Consider the following 22,416-nt stretch of genomic DNA (forward strand, 5'->3'; position numbering starts at 1 on the left):
CCCGGGATCGAGTCCCGCATCGGGCTCCCTGCTCGGCGGGGAGTCTGCTTCTCCCTCTGACCCTCTTCCCTCTTGTGCTCTCTATCTCTCATTCTCTCTCTCTCAAATAAATAAATAAAATCTTAAAAAAAAAAAGGCAGACCAGTCTTATTCAGAATAAAAAGTGAAATTCTTTCAATCAGCTCTTTCACAAAACTTAACTTGACCAATTGATAATTGGTCAAACTTACATATTAAAAAAATTGAAATAACCTTGGAAAAAATTGGGAAATGATTTATTATTGCATCTTTTTGTTTAGCAGCTTTTAGCTGTGTCAAGAGCCCTACGTTTTGTCTCCGGTAATGCTTCTCTATATTATTATATATGTGTTTTTTTCTGATGTGTATATTCCATATTCCTTTTCCAGATGTGTTTCATTTGGGGGTTATTGAATAAACAAGGTCCTAAATGAATCAAATATGTGTGAGAAAAATAATGTGATGAACCGAAATAAAAATAGTATCCACTTAGGTAACATCTGTTTAGGCAATGTTTTGGATAACAATAAAATTCTTATAAGAAGATACATTTTTGCCAAAGAGGAAACTGGTCCCTTTGCATCCTAGCCCAAAACAAACTTTACTGGATTATTATTTTTAAATTTCACATATCTTATTTTGTTCTGGGTTCTGCACATTTTTTTTTTTTGGCTTCTAGGATGTCATAAGCAAAAATAGTATCACTGGATTTTGGAACAGGTATAGGAATAAATATATAGACGACAGCAAGCACACACAAAAAATAATTTCTTATTGATTTGATAATCTGTGGTTGGTTTTACAGCGATATACTAATTTTATTGAATATCATTGTGCTCATAGGATCATGAAATTTGGCATGTAATTTGTATCAAAAGTGTTCTGTCTGTATCATTTTATTTTATTTTATTTTATTTTTTTTAAAGATTTTATTTATTTATTAATGAGAGACACAGAGAGAGAGAGAGAGCGAGAGAGAGGCAGAGGGAGAAGCAGGCTCCCAAGGAGCAGGGAGCCCGATGCGGGACTCAATCCCAGGACCCTGGGATCATGACCTGAGCCGAAGGCAGACGCTTAACCATCTGAGCCACCCAGGCGCCCCTGTCTGTATCATTTTAAAGAGCAATAGCTATGTATTAATCACATAACTCTATATGGAATCATATTAACTGCAATACAAAACTGTCTCCACCAGCATGACTCCTAGCTTTGGAACTGAGTTTTAAATGGATTATTTTGATGTCCATAGAAAGATCATAACTGATAAAAGAACTAGTTGGCATTAAGCCCTCTCTTCTCTGCAATCCCCTAGTACTTTATGAGTTCTTAATTTAAGAATTTAATTCATTCTGCTTTGATTTAGTGTAATTTCTCTGTAGGCTCATCAGCTCCCACAAACTCTGAGTTTCTTGTATAGTGTCCTGTCACATTCATCTTTCATATCCCACATCTATTAATAAATGTTCATGTATTAAATGGTTAACTCAACAGAATACTTTTTTTTTCCTTTTTCTTAGAGTGTGCTTTTTAAATTTCTTCCAGAAATTTGGTACAACTGTACAAAAGTGAAGATGACACAGAAATTTCAAAGAAGATTAAGACTCACTGGACTTCTTTGGGCCTAGAAGAGGTACAGTTTGTAAATTACTCCGTGCTGCTTCATCTGGCAGGCCCGTCTGCCAGCTCTCTGATTCTGGGTAGCAGCGGCCAATGCTTTCGTCCTAATGGCCAACCCTGCAGCGAAGAAGCCAGAACACATAGCAGCCAAGATCTGCTCTACTCATATGCAGCCTATTCTGCCAAAGGAACTCTCGAGGTAATATGACCATTTGTCTCTGTCGTTTATAGTGAAATGGAATTAGAAAACAACAGCTTTCATCTAAATTGAACTAACTGGCAAGACGCAACATAAAAAAGTGACCATTAAATGTTCTCAGTGTGGAGGTGCCAGGGAAGGGGACTTGGATTGCCTGACCTTTTTTCTTGTCATATTTTGAAAGCGAAAACATGTTAGAAGAATTTAATTCAAAAGTGTTGAATGTGTGACCGAGTTATTCACATTTGCTTAGGACGCGTTTGTTTTATTTTTGGGGGTTTTGAAGAGGCAAATTTTAATGGATTGACATGGGCAGAAGGGAGAAATGGAGGGAGTTGTGTTTTGAAGTTGTGTACACACACAAGAAATGGAGTGGAAAATCGATGTGATTTTTCACAGATTTAAGATTTGAAATACAGTGCTTCTGCTTTCTTGGTGGAAAACACAGGAGATAGGGAGTCAGGTGTAGACTATTGCTTTACTTTTTCTGCTTAGCTAATTTTTTGGCTCAGTGCTGAAGCACGTGCCTTCTAGAGTCACACAGACGGGGAGTTTCAAATCTCAGTTCCCTCATTACCTGCTCTTCTTTAGCCATCTAGGGCTGAGTTCCCTCATCTCTGTGATGGGGATAAAAATAGTTCCAACTTTATAAGGTTGTTGTGAAAATTAAACTAGCTAATATATGGAAACCTTGGAGAACAGAGCCTAGCCCACAGTAAGGACAAAATACCAGTTAGATATAATATATAATTGGTCCTGTTTCCTTTATATAGGAAGGTTTTCTGTCTCCATGTAAAAATACCATTTTAATAAACAAATTTAGTTTTTTTTACAAACCTTTAGATTGCCTCATTTAATACAAATGAAATAATTATATGTTTCTGATTGTTAATTATTGGCAGAGCTTTTTCAGAATCTATTAACTCTGATTAATACATTAAATATTTAAATCATTTGAAGTTACTTCACAGATACATTCCTGATTTTTGTTTTTTGTTTGTTTGTTTTTCATTATGGGGGGAGAGGGTGGGGAGAGAGTTCTTTTACTGGTGCTTCAGCGTTGTTTGCACTCCGTTATGTCATTCTCTGACTTTTAGCAGAAGGACTGCATATAACCACTACCATAGAAAGCCTTATGATTAATTAAAAGTTAATATAATCGTAAATGTCTGCAGTATTTCTAGGGTAGGACTCATGTAATTTGATTTGATAAATATATACTGTTTATAGTAGGCAATGATGGGAGGGAGCCTGCCAGCACCCTTTTGTTGGTTCACAAGCTCTGATCTCGTCAAGATTCTAAAGTTAGCCCACATATTTTCTTCAGACTCTCAAACCTTCATTAGCCCCCACACATTTCCAGTACCCTCTCTATCCCAGTTGATTCAGCACAGTAATCTCCTTGTCTTGAAAACAAAGCAAAACATGTCCAAAACCCAGAACAACAAAACCCCCAGGAGCCCGAGTGGGTCCTTGGAATCACCCCCATCTATTTGCTTTTCAATTTGCTCTGGCAAATTATTAATTATTCCTTGACCTAGGTGATATGGAAAAGCCGTAACATTACAACTTGTGTCCCTGTTTCCTCAGGAGGGCCCTCTGATAACCTGCTGGGCCGTTGGGTTGGCTTTTTGTGTTTCCTTGTAGCCACATCTCTAAGAGTTTCCTACACATTTATTTTATCAGTTATAAATGCTTCAATTTTCATTGTTTCATATAAAAGAAACCAAGGTCTACTACAGAACCATGGAACTACTTAAATGCCCATGAAGACATAAGTCATTTTGGGACCATTTAGCACTTACAAATGCCATAAAAACTACCATTTTTAAGAAAGAAGTCTTCAGAAAGATTTGAAGAAGCTTTTAAAAGGGAAAAATTAACTTTGCTGTCAATGTAGAAATATACTCTATGTTTGAAATACAGGCCTAAATAAAAGGGAGTAGTGTTAAAGGAATTAAAATGCAATTATGGATAAAACAAACACCTTGTATTTGGAGAATGTAATTTGAGAAATTAACCACGCAAATTAGATGAAGACACTAATGATAACTATTTTTAGAATTATATTAATAATTCAAATCTATTATGCAAAGTACATAATAATTTAAATACTTACATCAATAAATTTATCGATGCTGATTTTTTAAGAACTTAACGATATTAGCATTATGATTTTCAAAAGCAAAGCAATTTCTAGGTGACTATTTTATATGCATATAGAATATTTGCATATATTTTCTGTACATATTTTAGACCGATGTATTATTGAAACTCGCATATTCTAATTAATAGAGTGTGGGTGATTTTCTGTATCTCTTCAGACCACTCTTAATTAAAATCAAGTTTGAGAGGTTGCTGCTGATGATTCAGGCTTACCTACTTTTTGATTTTGAGTACATTGTATTTGCATGAATTTCTATCAGGCTGTGCCGTTAACAAGTTCTTAAATTATTCTAGTCTGACTGCCAGCAAAGCTCCCCACTATTTTTGCTTTTGACAAGGTTATTTGTAAAAGAGGAGTGCCCCTTTCCTTTGAAGAGCTGTCATGTCCATTCATCATATGACTACTTTGTATAACTTCCAATTGTTGCTTTTTGGTAACAGTCTAAACAGCATTCGTGATATCTGAGATCTACTTGGAAAACCTACTTAGTGCCAGCATGATGGATGGTATACTTTGCAACTTTTTTGTAATTCTTTGTGTGCTAGAAAGGTGACATTGTTTACCCCATCATAATGACAGGTGGGTCAGTAGAGGGGTCCTAAGGAGAGTTGTCCTGTCAGATGCAAAATACATATAAAATGGATACATAAATAATTTAACGTGAGTGAGGTTAGCTTCAGGGAATAAACAATGATTTATATTTTTATTAAAAGATAAATATCAACTATAATGTCATCATACTGGTAAAGACATTGGTAGTGAGTGCTGACAATGTCTAGTCAGTTTTAAAAATAGAATATATGGCCTTATGTAATTCCTGTGCAATTATTTCTTTTGTCATTTGTGAAACCCACACAGATTCAGAAAAGCAAAGGAAACAATATTTAATATAGGTTGGTGAGATTTGAGCTGTGCTTATATTTTTGAACAGAGAATTTGTTTTCACTTTAATACACTTCATAGATTTGGGAATTTTCTTTCTGTTAAGTATTATTTTGTGTCTGAAAGTAAAAACAAATAATGCAATTTTATGGAGAAACTTATTTTCAGCAACTCATTAACTGTGCATAAGATAGGTTGTCATCAACACATTTTATCAGTGCCCCATGCCTCAGAGAGCCCAGAGTTGCATCCTGCCTTATTAGCTGCACAACTGTGGGTTGCTCATTTTGGTTCTCTAAGCCTCAGTGTTCTCATCTGTATAGGGGAACAATAATAGTACCTCAACTGGTTGTTGTGGGCCAAAATGATGCAAACCATGTAGAGAGTGCATTGAGTGCACTTAGCACTCTGAAAGTGTTAGCTGTTGTTATTATGTGGTTTAAAATAAACACATTTAAATGGGAGAAATTAAAATATGAGAACTATTTATCATGATTTGGAAGTACAAACTTTTTATCATTTGTCTGAATGTAATCTTCCTGTCTTCTGCTTAATATGACAAATATTAATCATTAGGGAGGAAAATGCCTTGTCAAGTATGAATGAATAAAAAAATACATATAACATCTGATCTGATTTTTAATTTAAAACTAAAGGCTCAAAGAAACTAGGAGTAAATATTTTATTTTTGAATGCAGAATGACAAATCATGTCCACTTGCGCCTGAAAAGAATTGCTTGTCTTCGTCTTGTAAAATATCAACCCGTAGTGTAACACATGAAATCTAAACACTATGTTGAATTGTATCAAGTAGTCTTAAAGAGAAAAAACATAACCACTGCATGGAATCCTTGGAGAACTTATAATCAGATATCTATTTTCTCTTTTAATATTCCTAAACAAAAACAAACTTATCGAGTGTTATGGCAAAAGGCAGAACTGTATACATTTGGCTGTGAATGCTTCCTGTTATAGATAAGAAAATTATCAGAAAGCTAAATAAAGGAATAGAATGGAATTGCATTATTTAAACTTTTGTTGTCTGGGTAAGGAGATGAAGCTACTGTCTCACCAACAGAAAAATGTGAACTTGGTGCAAGCGATTTTTCGATGTTGAAAATGACTTTGCATTTTATTTGTCTCCCTTCTTTTCCCTTGTGGAATCCATCTTTTGGTCAACAGTGAGTGCACAATTGTGAGATAAATGGCTGTGAGCACACTTGTATATAATGTTGTTACCTTTTAAAAATCTGCATAAAATTTCTTGGCCCAATATGACATTTTCCTTCTGGTTTCATGAACTCTGTGCATGAACCAACTTAGTTAACAAAACAGTTCCATAATTGCTGCTTTTGTATTTGAACATAATAACCCTGGGGTTAATTTCCACATATTTAAAGTACATATTTTTCCTGTATTTAAAATTTAGACCGAAGCATTTACAAATACAGAAGTGACCTATCACAAGATGTTGTCTAGAGTTAAATCGTTTGTTAGAGAGGTTACATCTTCTACCTGGGAAAGAGAACAAAAGCCTATTTTATGAAATAAAAGTTTTGAAACAAAAGATAGCTGAATTCAGCTAAGCGGTTGAAGTGCAATGAATTTTCTTTCCCTCTTCATTAAAACAAATATGGCATTTTTAGTGAGAAAGTATTTGACTACAAAGTTCTAATTTGATCAAAGTTATTTCTAAAATTCTGAATCATCAAAATTAAGTGTTATCTGGCAGAAAATTCTAGGTCGGCATTTTTATTTTTAGTGTTGACATGATTTAAAGCATGCCACTTACCAAGTTACAAGATAATGTAACATTCTCAGCAAATTTAATTTATATTTTAATCTCCATAAAGTACTCGTATTTAAATATGTACCTTACAGATAGAATTTACCTCATTTCAGTAGGTGCTGCAAATTAAATTTTTTCAGAACTAGAAAGATCTATGGAAAAGTTGATCCCTAGGTTTATGTACTATTTCAGTACACTAATCTGATTGATTTTAAAAGAAGCAGAATTCTGTCACATTACTTTCATGGCCTCTAGGAAGAATTCTCTTGAATGAATTTGCAACTCCTTCAATATCCTTACTTTAATAAGTTGAGTATCATTTATTAAATAAAGTGCCCTGTGATTATTAATTTGTTTTTCCTTATATTTTAATTTGATGGTGAAAGATTAGGTGACTAATCCAGTGTTTAGCTATCTGGGTCTCGCTAATCTAACAAGAAACATTCAGCATTCAGCAAATGCATACTGGGTGCCTCTTAAGTGCCAGTCACAGGGGACAAAGTGATCAATAAGAAAGCTCTAGACACTGTGCGCATGCAGCTGGCCATCTAATAGGGGAAACTGTCAGTTAGATAAGCAATTGCAAACTGCGTGCTCGAAACTACTGTGAGCGATAGCAAGATATTTAAATATTCTAAACTCGTTTCCTCATCTATAAAACGGGCAGAAGTACCTCCCAAATGTGAATCTTCTGAAGATAGACTGAACACAATTGATACGCTCTCCTTAGTAAAATGTCTAGCACAGAGGACATAAATGGTTAAATATCCATCCCCCTTTATCATGTCATAAACTCGTGACCACTTCCGTCCTCCTCCTAACCCTCCCTTCCTCTCTCTCCCAAAAGCCCTATGTTCAATGTCCAACTTTCTAATAGCTGGCAGTTTTCTGTGAACTCCTCTTGCCCTCATCTCTCTCTTGCTTTCTTCTCCTTCTCTCCTCTTTCTACTTTGCCAAGACCTAGGCACCAGCTTCAGTTCCTACCTCTAATGTATACCTGCTTCTGTTTTCAGCCACCTAGGAAAGCCCTGAGTAATACACTGCTCTACCGCTTAAAAGGCCAGGTACAGGTGTCCCAGTGGTGCGCTGGAATGGTTCAAGTCAGCTTGTTCTGGCTAGTGGAAGTCCATTCTGTGAGTCTTTCCTAATTCTGGTCTGATATTTAAACCACAAAAATTATAAATCTACACATCACGGATTGCCCCCCCCCCCCACACACACACCAAGATACATTTTACTAACATACAGCTTCTCTGCACTCAGTAAGCAGCAAGAAACTGGTTTTCCAATTACAGCATGGCCACAATATTCGGGTAGGGTACACAGAGGCAAGAACAATGCTACAGAGACCACTCAAAAGTCAGTAACAGAATTGTAAGGGGCAGAGAACTCCCTTCCGGTTTCCATCTGAAAGGGGAAGTTCCTTAGATAAGCTTTACCTTTCACTCAGAACTATTGGAAGATCAAGAGGTAAATTCTTTTTCCAAGAATTCCCTCAAATTGCCTGTCAGAGGGGCCCCTGGGTGGCTTAGTCATTAAGCATCTGCCTTTGGCTCAGGTCATGATCCCAGGGTGCAGGGGTAGAGCCCCGCATCGGGCTCCGTGCTCCGTGGGAGGCCTGCTTTTTCCCTCTCTCTCAGCCCCTGCTTGTGTTCCCTCTCTCGCTGTGTCTCTCTGTCAAATAAATAAATAAAATCTTTAAAAAAAAATTATCTGTCCGATGTAACCCCTTCTGGGATACTTGGAGCATTTTACAAAACATCAACTGATCTTCCATCCTCTTTCTCGAGCAACTGAGACTGGTCCACCAGCTTCCTGCCTGGACTCTCAACACAGTGACCCTCTGTCCCAATTGTCCTATACCCTGATGCCAGGAGACATGATTGAGTCATTCCAGGTTACTTATCTCCAAAGCAGTTAGCCAGTGCTGCTGCTGTTATTTTTTACTTCATTTCAAGAATCTTCCTAGTTGACTGCAGGCAAACAGAGTAAATAAGTTAAACATGTGGAAAGTGATAAAGTTGCAGAAACTCTCATAACCAGTTATTGCTGATATTCATGGAAATGTCAATGGAGTAGGGTTAACCTCTTCTACATTCATTTATATTCTCCATTCTCATGATGAGAAAGAATAATCTAGATCTATCTTCTCTATACTACTTTTGTTTCTAGGATTTGTCAACCAATTGGGCCAAATCTTCTTTTCAGTTTATAAATATTTTTAAGGCTCCTTTTTGGAAAAAGCAGACCAACCAACCAACATACTCTCACCCCGCTCAGCTGCGTGTGTACCAGCTAACTCTTGCTACTGACTATTGTGTATCACCTAACTATTGTTCTTTCCTTCATTGATAAATTTCCTGAAATTCCATCCCTATCTAATCTCTACCCGTATAAGAAAATAAATAACTTCCTATTTCAATGTTCCATAGTCATGTTTTACTCCTTAACATATTAAATGTCTTTGTTTCATTTGATAGAGCTCTTCATTCATTTGTTCTTAACCTCTGTCTAAAAAGTTCTTTCCCCCCATGAGTGCATGGCTTCTCATCAATTGGATGTGATCTCCATAGCAATGCCTGCCCTGACATTCTTATTAAAATAATTCCTTATCACCCTCTATTACGTTACCCCTTCCTTATTGTTGTTAGGGCATATCATAACTGAAAGTCTTCTGACTTGTTAGTGTCTTTGTTTACCTTTTTATTGTTGACCTTCTAGCAAGAGAAAGTCACCAGAGCATGAAGGCACCTTTTGTAGTTCATTTTCCTCCATACCTTCAGAAATTAGAATATAACATGACACATACTATTGGAAAATGAAATAATTCCTCTTTAATACACTCTTCGTTGGACTTCCATAATTATGTTTTCCTCCTAATTCTCTACATATTTTTCATAATCTCTCTTTTAAAAGACATATTTTCAGCTGTCAAAATGACTTTAACAAAAACAAGGCAAAGGAAAGATACTCTGATGGTTATTTTTAAATTTTTGGCCAAATAATACAAATATCTAAGTATTTTGTAAGGTAGTATTTATTAAAATTAGGAAAACTTAAAGTATATTTTCTTCTCAACAAATCTAATTTTTCTTACTCTAGTATCTTATTCTTAACTTACATAATTCTGTCTATTGACTTTGGAGATTATAGACTTGAAACATAGAGATATAAACCCAACAGAATTGTGCTTCACTTTTGTTAAATTTCTATTTTACAATAGTTTTAACTCAATTTTTCATCCTTTAGATGGATGTGCAATACATATTAGATTATTATAAAACATTTTGCAAATTTTTAAAATAATTACTATATGTCAAGACAGCTAAAAACTACTCTGGCTTATCTTTGTTATTTCTGCTATAGAAATGTGGTCATCATGTCAGGAAGCCTCGCATTTAGTATATCATTGTAGCAAATACTTTTTTCAGCAAGTGTATATATTACAGTAAAACAAAATGATAAAATTGACAAGCACCTCTTTATCTGATCTTTTACACCAAAACCAGCAAAATGGATCGTGTCTCATGCTTAATGCTGGATTCAGTTGGGATGTATGAGTTTAGCACACTAGCTGGTATCCCTTCTAATTGGTTAGGAGTGCATTTTAACTGATTAGTACTTGTGTTCCAGTTATTAAAGATTTTAAATAGCTAAATATTATTTAAATAATTAATAGTTTTTAAATATTAATAGTTATTTAACCTTAAAATATTAATTATTTTATACAGCTCCCTACTTATGCCAACCCCTAGTTGGTCTTCATTAGCTAGATTACCATCCTGAGAAGGAGTTTGAAAAGATGATGACTGATTAGTGATGTCTACCATAGGAGTGGGAGGAAACAGTATTGCTTTTCATGCTTTGGTACAGTGTGGTTTCCATGATAATATCTGTGTGATAGAAAGCCATTGAGTGAACTAAAAAAGAAGTGCTAATAAAATTCTAGCAGTTGGGGGGTGGAGCAAGATGGCAGAGGAGTAGGAGAACTGAATTTCGTCTGGTCCCAGGAATTCAGCTGGATAGGGATCAAACCATTCTGAACACCTACGAACTCAACAGGAGATCGAAGAAAAGTATAGCAATAACTCTCTGAACAGAAAAGCGACCGCTTTCTGGAAGGTAGGATGTGCGGAGAAGTGAATCTGAGGTGATATTCGGGAGGATAGACGGCAGGGGGAGGGGGCCTCCGTCGGCTGCTTCTGGCAAGTGATAGAGCCGCGGAGCACACAATCGGAACTTTTAGAAGTTGGCTCCGCTGAGGGACGTCGCTCCAGTGGCTAAGTGGGGGGTGGAACCCTCACGGGACAGTGTGGTCTCAGAACCCTCGGGGTCACAGAAAGACCGGGGGGTGCCTGAGTGTGGAAGAGCTCCCGGGTATCGGAGCAGGGAAGCCGGCTGCAGAGACGGAGCTGAGACCTGGGCTCTCAGCTCGGGGTTGCCATAAACTGTGATCTGTGGCACAGTAGGGACACGGCTTCTCCAGCAGGGACCCAACAAGTGGCAGATCCAGGGAGACTCCCCATACTCCCCCGTGGAGGAGCGGCACACGAGCGCACCGCAGGGATCTGCTGGGTTTGGAGACTCCATACGGGGTCGTGCCCCAGAGATAGAAACGCTCGGTCACAGGCTGGGTGAGCACGGAGTGCGGCCAGAGACCAGAGAGATGGGAGTGACTGCTTTTCTCTGGAGGCGCACTGAGGAGTGGGGCCCTGAGCTCTCGGCTCCTCCGGGACAGAGATTGGGAGGCTGACATTTTCATTCTCGTCCTCCAAAGCTGTACCGAGAGCTTGCAGGGAATAAAAGCGCCCGAGAGCAAACCCCAGCAGATTACTTAGCCCGGACTGGCAAGGGCGGGGCAATTCCGACTCCGGCAAAGACATTTGGGAACCACGGCAACAGACCCCTCCCCCAGAAGATCAGCACGAACAGCCAGTCGTGACCAAGTTTACTGATCAATGAGAACAGCAGAACTCCAACGCTAGGGGAATACTGAACATAGAATGCATGGCTTTTTTTAACCATGATTCTTTAGTCTTTCAAAGTTAATTCTTTTAAACTGTTTTTTTTTTATTTTTTCTTTTACCCTTTTTCAACCAACATCTTATCAATCCCTTTTTTTAAAAAACATTTCTATTTTTCATTTTTAGAGTCATATTCTATTCCTTCATAGTAGTTACCCTTATTTTTGGCATATATATATAAGTTGTTCTCTCTTTAAAATTTTGAGATACAGTTTCTTCTATCAGATCAAAATATACCCTAAATCTCTAGTGTATGGCTTTGTTCCAGTCTCCTGCCTGATCACATTCTCACCCTTCTTTTTTTCTTTTTTTCTTTTTTTTAACCCACTTCTTTCTTTTTTCAAACAACTTCTTATCAATTCCTTTTATAAAATGTTTTATAATTTACATCTTTACAGTCATATTCCATCCTTTCATCATATCAACCCTTATTTTTGTACATATATAAGTTTTTTTTCTTTAAAATTTTGGGAGGCACTTTCTTCTAACAGACCAAAATACACCCAAAATCTAGTGTGTGGCGCTGATCTATGCACTAGCTTGATCATATTTGATCATATTCTATTTTTTTTGTTTTGTTCTGTTTTTGTTTGTTTTTATCTTTATCTTTTTCTTTTTTTTTTTCTTTTTCTTTTTTCTCTCTTTCCCTTTCTTTTACCCTGGTTTCAGCTCTTTTCTGATTTGTTTAGAGTATATTTTCTGGGGACGTTGTTACCCTGTTAGCATTTTGTTCTCTCACTCATCTATTCTCCTCTGGACAAAATGACAAGACGGAAAAAATCACATCAACAAAAAGAACAAGAGGTAGTACCGACAGCCGGGGACCTACTCAATATGGACATTAGTACAATGTCGGACCTAGAGTTCAGAATCATGATTTTAAAGATACTAGCTGGGCTTGAAAAAAGCATAGAAGTTATTAGAGAAACCCTCTCTGGAGAAATAAAAGTACTAAAATCTAACCAAGTCGAAATCAAAAAGGCTATTAATGAGGTGCAATAAAAATGGGGGTGCTAACTGCTAGGATATATGAGGCAGAAGAGAGAATCAGTGATATAGAAAACCAAATGATGGACAATAAAGAACCTGAGATAAAAGATAAACAACTACTGGATCACGAGGGCAGAATTCGAGAGATAAGCAATACCATAAGACAAAACATTAGAATAACTGAGATCCCAGAAGAAGAAGAAAGAGAGAGGGGGGCAGAAGGTATATGGGAGCAAATTATAGCAGAGAACTTCCCTAATGTGGGGAAGGAAACAGGCATGAAAATCGAGGAGGCACAGAGAACCCCTCTCTAAATCAATAAAAATAGGTCAACACCCCGACATCTAATAGTAAAACTTACAATTCTCAGAGACAAAGAGAAAATCCTGAAAGCAGCTCCGGAGAAGAGATAAGTAACCTACAATGGTAGAAACATGAGATGGGCAACAAACCTATCCACAGAAACCTGGCAGGCCAGAAAGGACTGGCATGATATATTCAGAGCACTAAATGAGAAAAATATGCAGCCAAAAATACTATATCCAGCTAGACTGTCATTGAAAATAGAAGGAGAGATGAAAAGCTTCCAGGACAAACAAAAACTAAAGGAATTTGCAAACATGAAACCAGCCCTACAAGAAATATTGAAAGGGGTCCTCTAAGCAAAGAGAGAGCCTAAAAGCAACATCGGCCAGAAAGGAACACAGACAATATACAGTAACAGTCACCTTACAGGCAGTACAATGGCACTAAATTCATATCTTTCAGTAGTTACCCTGAATGTAAATGGGCTAAATGCCCCAATCAAAAGACACAGGCTATCAGATTGCATTAAAAAAAAGACCCTTCGATATGCTGTCGGCAAGAGACTCATTTTAGGCCCAAAGACACCCCCAGATTGAAAGTGAAGGGGTGGAAAACCATTTACCATGCTGATGGATACCAAAAGAAAGCTGGGGTGGCAATCCTTCTATCAGACAAATTAGATTTTAAACGAAAGACTGTAATAAGAGATGAGGAAGGACACTATATCCTACCTAAAGGGTCTATCCAACAAGAAGATTTAACAATTGTAAATATCTATGCCCCTAACATAGGAACAGCCAATTATATAAGGCAATTAATAGCAAAAGCAAAGAAACACATTGACAACAATACAGTAATATTGGGGGACTTTACACCCCCCTGACTGAAAAGGACAGATCATCTAAGCAAAAGATCAACAAGGAAATATAGACTTTAAATGACACATTGGACCAAATGGACTTCACAGACATATTCAGAACATTCCATCCCAAAGCCATGGGCTACACATTCTTCTTTGGTGCCCATGGAACATTCTCCAGAATAGATCACATCCTAGGTCACAAATCAGGTCTCAACTGGTGCCAGAAGATTGGGATTCTTCCCTACATATTTTCAGACCACAATGCTTTGAATCTAGAACTCAATCACAAGACAAAAGTCGGAAAGAACTCAAATACATGGAGGCTAAAGAGCATCCTACTAAAGAATGAATGTGTCAACCAGGAAATTAAAGAGGAATTAAAAAAATTCATGGAAACCAATGAAAATGAAAACACAACTGTTCAAATTCTTCGGGATGCAGCAAAGGCAGTCCTAAAGGAAATTATATAACAATACAAGCCTTTCTCAAGAAACAAGAAAAGTCTCAAATACACAACCTAACCCTACACCTGAAGGAGCGGGAGAAAGAACAGCAAATAAAGCTTAAACCCAGCAGGAGAAGAGAAATAATAAAGATCAGAGCAGAAATCAATGAACTAGAAACCAAAAGAACCATAGAACAGATCAACGAAACTAGGAGCTGGTTCTTTGAAAGAATTAACAAGATTGATAAATCCCTGGCCAGACTTAGCAAAAAGAAAAGAGAAATGACCCAAATCAACAAAATCATGAATGAAAGAGGAGAGATCACAACCGACACCAAAGAAATACAAACAATTATAAGAACATATTATGAGCAACTTTATGCCAGCAAATTAGATAACCTGGAAGAAATGGATGCATTCCTAGAGATGTATCAACTACCAAAACTAAACCAGGAAGAAATAGAAAACCTGAACAGACCTATAACCACTAAGGAAATTGAAGCAGTCATCAAAAATCTCCCAACAAACAAAAGCCCAGGGCCAGATGGCTTCCCAGGGGAATTCTACCAAACATTTAAAGAAGAATTAATACCTATTCTTCTGAAACTGTTCCAAAAAATAGAAATGGAAGGAAAACTTCCAAACTCATTTTATGAGGCCACCATTACCTTGATCCCAAAACCAGACAAAGACCCCATCAAAAAGGAGAATTACAGACCAAGATCCTTGATTAACATGGGTGCAAAAATTGTCACTAAAAACTAGCCAATAGGATCCAACAGTACATTTAAAGGATTATTCAACACGACCAAGTGGGATTTATCCCTGGGCTGCAAGACTGGTTCAACATCCGCAAATCAATCAACGTGATACAGTATATTAACATAAGAAAGAAGAATCATATGATCCTCTCAATAGATGCAGAGAAAGCATCTGACAAAGTACAGCATCTTTTCTTGATCAAAACTCTTCAGAGTATAGGGATAGAGGGTACATACCTCAATATCATAAAAGCCATCTATGAAAAACCTACAGCAAATATCATTCTCAATGGGGAAAAACTGAGAGCTTTCCCCTAAGGTTAGGAATGAGGCAGGGATGTCCACTGTCACCACTGCTATTCAACATAGTATTAGAAGTCCTAGCCAAAGCAATCAGACAACAAAAAGAAATAAAAGGCATCCAAATTGGCAAAGATGAAGTCAAACTCTCACTGTTTGCAAATGATATGATACTTTATGTGGAAAACCCAAAAGATTCCATCCGAAAACTACTAGAACTCATACAGGAATTCAGTAAAATGGCAGAATATAAAATCAATGCACAGAAATCAGTGACATTCCTATACACCAACAACAAGACAGAAGAAAGAGAAATTAAGGTGTCGATCCCATTTACAATTGCACCCAAAACCATAAGATACCTAGGAATAAATCTAACCAAAGAGGCAAAGGATCTGTACTCAGAAAACTATAAAATACTCATGAAAGAAACTGAGGAAGACACAAAGAAATGGAAAAACATTCCATGCTCATGGATTGGAAGAACAAACATTGTGAAGATGTCAGTGCTACCTAGAGCAATCTACACATTCAATGCAATCCCCATTAAAATACCATCCACTTTTTTTAAAGAAATGGAACAAATAATCCTAAAATTTGTATGGAACCAGAAAAGACCACAAATATCCAGAGGAATATTGAAAGAGAAAAGCAAAGCTGGTGGCATCACAATTCCGGACTTCCAGCTCTATTACAAAGCTGTCATCATCAAGACAGTATGGTCCTGGCACAAAAACAGACACATAGTTCAATGGAACAGAATAGAAAGCCCAGACTTGGACCCTCAACTCTATGGTCAACAAATCTTCAACAAAGCAGGAAAGAATGTCCAGTGGAAAAAAGACAGTCTCTTCCTTACACAAATAGTGTTGGGAAAATTGGACAGCCACATGCAGAAGAATGAAACTGGACCATTTCCTTACACCACACACAAAAATAGACTCCAAATGGATGAAAGACCTAAATGTGAGACAGGAGTCCATCAAAATCCTAAAGGAGAACACAGGCAGCAACGTCTTGGACCTCAGCCGCAGCAACTTCTTCCTAGAATCATCGCCAAAGGCAAGGGAAGCAAGGGCAAAAATGAACTATTGGGACTTCATCAAGATAAAAAGCTTTTGCACAGCAAAAGAAACAGTCAACAAAACCAAAAGACAACCGACAGAATGGGAGAAAATATTTGCAAATGACATATCAGATAAAGGGCTAGTATCCAAAATCTAAAAAGAACTTACCAAACTCAACACCCAAAGAACAAATAATCCAATCAAGAAATGGGCAGAACATGAGCAGACATTTTTCCAAAGAAGACATCCAAATGGCCAACAGACACATGAAAAAGTGCTCACCATCGCTTGACATCAGGGAAATCCAAATCAAAACCTCAATGAGATAGCAGCTCACACCAGTCAGAATGGCTAAAATTAACAAATCGGGAAACAACAGATGTTGGCGGGGATGTGGAGAAAGGGGAACCCTCCTACACTGTTGGTGGGAATGCAAGTTGGTGCAGCCACTCTGGAAAACAGTATGGAGGTTCCTCAAAAAGTTGAAAATAGAGCTACCCTACGACTCAGCAATTGCACTACTGGGTATTTACCCCAAGGATACAAATGTAGGGATCCAAAGGGGTAGGTGCACCCCAATGTTTATAGCAGCAATGTCCACAATAGCCAAACTGTGGAACGAGGTGAGATGTCCATTGACAGATGAATGGATAAAGAAGAAGTGGTGTATATATATACAATGGAATATTATGCAGCCATCAAGAGGAATGAGATCTTGCCATTTGCAACGACATGGATGGACCTGGAGGGTATTATGCTGAGCGAAATAAGTCAATCAGAGAAAGACATGTATCATATGACCTCACTGAGATGAGATATTCTTAATCTCAGGAAACAACCTGAGGGTTGCTGGAGTGGGGGGTTGTGGGAGGGATGGGGTGGCTAAGTGATAGACATTGGGGAGGGTATGTGTTATGGTGAGCGCTGTGAATTGTGGAAGACTGTTGAGTCACAGATTTGTACCTCTGAAACAAATAATGCAATATATGTGAAACAAAAAAAAAAGAAGAAGAAGATAGCAGGAGGGGAAGAATGAAGGGGGGAAAATCGGACGGGGAGACGAACCATGAGAGACGATGGACTCTGAAAAACAAACTGAGGGTTCTAGAGGGGAGGGAGGGTGGGGGGATGGGTTAGCCTGGTGATGGGTATTAAATAGGGCACATTCTGCGTGGAGCACTGGGTGTTATGCACAAACAATGAATCATGGAACGCTACATCAAAAACTAATGATGTAATATATGGTGATTAACATAACAATAAAAAATTTAAAAAAAAATTTCAATAAAGGACAATTCCATCTATTTTTTTTAAGATTTTTTTTTTTTTATTTATTCATTTGAGACACAGAGATACAGAAAGAGAGAGAGAGAGAGAGCATGAGCAGGGAGGGAGAGGGAGAAGCAGGCTCCCCGCTGAGCCAGGAGCCAGATGGGGGACTGGATCCCAGGACCCTGGGATCATGACCTGAGCTGAAGGCAGACACTTAACCATCTGAGCCACCCAGGTGCCCCAGGACAATTCCATCTTTAGAAAAAAAAATTCTAGCAGTCTCTGAATTTTGACGTCTTCATAAATATTAACATGTTAATGCCTTCTAGAAAAGACAGATATAAACATGGGAGGACTTTTTGATTTTTATAAGTTTTTAATAGACATAAACACGAATTTGAAGAGGATTCAAAGCTAGATTATATGATAGTAGTAAATTTCTGAAGTAAAACTTGTATTTCGGTAACTAGTACTTCTGATGACACTGTATTTTGTCAGTATGAGAATTTCTTGGGTTTACCTTTCTGACTCTGATTAGAAAATTATTGTTTTAGTCAAAGCAGCAATGCTTTTCAAAACTTCTGTACATTCGGAATCTATTAGAGAGGAGCTAACAGGATCCAGAGTGATTGATTTGGTTGAAAATGTCAAGTCTGAAAAATTTCAAAGCATACATCATTTCATAAGCATGAATAATTTTTGCTACCTCAAGAGAGAAGAGAAACATGGCACTGGATTGTTCGTCACTGTGGAGCACAGACCACCCACAGGTAGACGGCCCTAGATATTCTTCTCTGACCTAGTTATTTCCATGATTGTCCTATTTATTTTATTTAGCTGACTACAGAAAATAACAATTCTATTCATTTCTCTTAGTTATTCCTTTCTGTTGCTTTTGCTAAGGATATTCTCACCATTTTTGTGTAGAAGCATAAAACAACTGATATAACAGAATAACACTTTTTAATGTTTTGAATTTTTGTTATCTGGTTTATGATTCCTTCTACTCACATATTTTGCCACAAAAGATAATTGTATTTTAATATTTAGTGTTTATTTTGAAATCATGCCACTTTTTCTCTTAGGTGCTACCACACTCTCTGCTGTCATTGCAATACTTTAAAATCTTTAATGAAGTATAAAATATTTGTTTTTTTGTTACAGTTGTTGCTGTTGTTTTCAGTTCTTTGTCTTTAGTCAAAAATTAAAGAATAGAATTTAAATAAAAATTAATGTGTGGATTGGGGTGCCTGGGTGGCTCAGTTGGTTAGGCGTCTGCCTTCGGCTCAGGTCATGATCTCATGGTCCTGGGATCAAGCCCGCATCGGGCTCCCTGCTCAGAGGGGAGTCTCCTTCTCCCTCTCCTGCTGCCCCTCCCTCTGGCTCATGTTCTCTCACTCTCTTCCTCTCTCTCAAGTGAATAAATAAAATCTTTATAAAAAATAATGTGTAGACTTTTTTATATCTCTCCCAGGTTAAATAAAAAAAAAAAAAACCCAAAAAACAAAACAGAACTAGTTCCATTTTACTTTGCACCTCTCAATTACTCCCTCCTATGTGTCAGGGAAGTCCTCAATGGAAAAGCTGGTGCACACAAGTGAATGGTTCAAGTACATAGGTTCCTTCTCATTTGATATTTTCCAAAGGGACTGGTCAGATGTAACTTAATCCTTGTATTTGGACATAAATTAAACATAGTACCACAGTTGGTTGACTGGATGATTGTCTAGTGTGACAGAATACATAAAATAAGAAAGGTTCATTGTAGAAACAAGAAGGTGTGGAAAGAAATGGCTTGACATTTTATCATATCATTGTATATTGATTTGTGTCTTAGAAAAATTCAATGTGCTTTCTTGCAGCTGTGATTTTTCAGTTTGCTTAAAGGTAAATAGGAAAGACTTTCAGGAAGGACCTGATTCAGAGGCATCTTTTGAAGACAATAGATACATTTTTATTATCACCTGTCAAACCATGAGAACACTGATTTCTGTAATTATTGATTTTTAATGCAGAAGCCAAAATACATTGGTATAATGATGCTGTGTTGAGGACTAGCTTTGTGAAAAAAGAAAAAAAAAAAAACCCTCTTCTTACGTGTTAAAATGCTTGAATCTGTTGATGTGCTATTTAAAGAAAGATAATTAAAGAGCTCTTTAATTAAAATTGCCATTGAGGCAAGTATTGCTATTTTCCAATAATGTAAACTGGTGTTTTTGTAACTCTCACATCGTTCTGGTATATACACAAACAAAAAGTCAAAGTCTAGCTCACACCATCTCAAACCAGCATGATCATCCCCCGGCCTCTCCTAAATGAAAAATATGTTCATTAATATAACCAATTGAGTAATATCCCTGTTTTAAGATGATATCAGTGAATCACACATAACTAGTAGGTAGCTTAAAAATTTAAATGAATAATATGAATTCTCTCATTTTTCCAGTGTGATGATTATTAATATTATGTGATCATTTATTTAATCAGGCTTTTAAAATCATAAATCCATGGTTATTTATATTGTAATGGTATTAGCAAACTCAAAAATTATATTAATAAGGCACTGCTTTAAATCCCATTTTAATAGGAACAAAATTGTTATCCAAAACCATTCTGACAGAAGAGCTTTTAACAAGGTTTTCTTTCTTTTTTTTTTTTTTTTTAGTTTTTGCTGTAGTGTTCCATGATTCATTGTTTGCATATAACATCCAGTACTCCATTGAATACATGCCCTCCTTAATACCCATCACCAGGCTAACCCATCCGCCCACCCCCTCCCCTCTAGAACCCTCAGTTTGCTCTCAGGGTCCATAGTCTGTTTTCTTAAGAAATCCATTTGAAAGTACAGCTTAACTTTTCAGAGATATCATATAAACTATAATTGTTTCAATTTAAGACCTATAAGCCAACAGTGTATGCTGGACATCTCGGTGAGGAGTGAGAAATGTGCATGATGGGCCTTCATTGAGGAAAATTTTATATCTATCTATCTATCTATCTCTCTCTCTATATATATATATAAGAGATGAGTCCAGTGAGGTCCTCATGAGAGTCAGAAATAAATCACTGTGGGATTCAAAGTAGAGAAGGTCACATACTTGGGCAACAGGGAAATACAGTTCATCAGAAGGTAACATTTGATTGTTCCATGACAATGAATCATGGAATACTACATCAAAAACTAATGATGTAATGTATGGTGATTAACATAACATAATAAAATAAACAAAACAAAACAACAACAACAACAAAAGAAGGTAACATTTGAAAAGGGCTTTACTCTATCAGTAAAGTTTTGCCAGATGCAGATGAATGAAATGATTAAGGAAATATTTCATGCCAGAAATGTTTCCTCTAACAAATTTGCTGGTATCTTGGTGGTATTTGCATGTGCTTCTAAAAACAGAATCCTCTCTTCATATGAGTCTTCTGTGGAAGGCCTCTGCATGAAATTGGCCAAAGAAATTAGCTCCACTTGAGAAAGGTGGGAAGTTAAAGGTCTGGATTCTCTAGCTTTATTCTTTCACTATTTTACACCACTAACTCCTTAATGTCTCAATGTATATATACTGTAGTTTTAAACAGGACATTCCGTATTATAATGTTATCATTGGAAAGCATAATAATTGCTGTTTTTTTAAAGACTTATTTATTTTTGAGGTGGGGGGGCACAGGAGGAGAGAATCTTCAAGCAGACTCCCCACTGAGCACAGAGTGTGGCATGGGACTCGATCTCACAAACCTGAGATCATGACCTGAGCTGAAAACAAGTCAGATGATTAACCGACTAAGCTACCCAGGCACCCCAACGATTACTATTTTAATAATAGAAATTATGGAAACTAAATCTAAAAGGAATCATCTTGGATCACAGGAATATGTGTTTGATAGAACCCTCAGTATGGTACTTTTCAAGGAGAAGGAAAGGGGCAACTACATAGAGGATTCTCATTAAAATCTCCAGAAAGGATAAAATTTTAACATTAATAAAAGGGGACTTTTAAAAATAAGAAATATTTGATGTAGAATATAAGATAACTGTAAGGAGGTTAGTGGGAAATGTGACAGAAATTGTAGTCTGGGCTCATGTTCTAAAATCCTTGAATGCCAGACTGGCACATATGGTTGGTTGTACAGGTTGTATCCTGCATAACCCAAGGGGTTGTCATTCACACTGAATATATGTACCACCTGAACAGCTGTGTATGATGGACTTAATTTGGATAACAATTGAGAGAGCCTTTGAATTGTTTGTAAGTCTAAGAATGGTATGATTTTTGTTGAAAGGTAAGGACGTTAATCTTATAGTTTGTAAAATGTTTCAAATTCCAGAAACATAAATATATAATATGCCAAATTTGATCATCTCTTAGAGGAATGAACTGAGGTTGTAACTTGTTTCAAAGGGAGAGGGCAAAGGAAAAATGAATCTAAAACTTGTAAAAAAATTTTTATTTAAATTCAATTTAGTTTAACATATAGTTTATTATTAGTTTCAGGGGTAGAATTTAGTGATTCATCAGTTGCATATAACACCCAGTGCTCATTACATCAAGTATCCTCCTTAACGCCCATCATCCAGTTACCCCATCCCCCACCGATCACCCCTCTAGCACCCCTCAATTTGTTACTCTAAACCATTTTTTTAAGTGACCAGAGGAATTGTTGTATCCTAATAGAAATAGGAAGATCATGTCTGTAGTGATTGGGTCAGGGT

General features: G+C 37.0%; 1 protein-coding gene across 6 annotated transcripts in view; it reads left to right on the top strand.

Moving 5' to 3' along the window:
- NAALADL2 (N-acetylated alpha-linked acidic dipeptidase like 2) overlaps window positions 1–22,416 on the top strand; it is a 1,313,911-nt gene that overhangs the window by 759,750 nt on the left and 531,745 nt on the right. For all 6 annotated transcript variants that reach the window (XM_027587309.2, XM_027587311.2, XM_027587310.2 and 3 more), the window contains one exon: window positions 1,561–1,834. In XM_027587309.2, the coding sequence (XP_027443110.2) occupies window positions 1,561–1,834 (274 nt within the window). The remainder of the gene's footprint in view (window positions 1–1,560; window positions 1,835–22,416) is intronic.

The sequence above is a fragment of the Zalophus californianus genome, chromosome 1, assembly GCF_009762305.2.
Source record: "Zalophus californianus isolate mZalCal1 chromosome 1, mZalCal1.pri.v2, whole genome shotgun sequence".
Taxonomy (NCBI): domain Eukaryota; kingdom Metazoa; phylum Chordata; class Mammalia; order Carnivora; family Otariidae; genus Zalophus; species Zalophus californianus.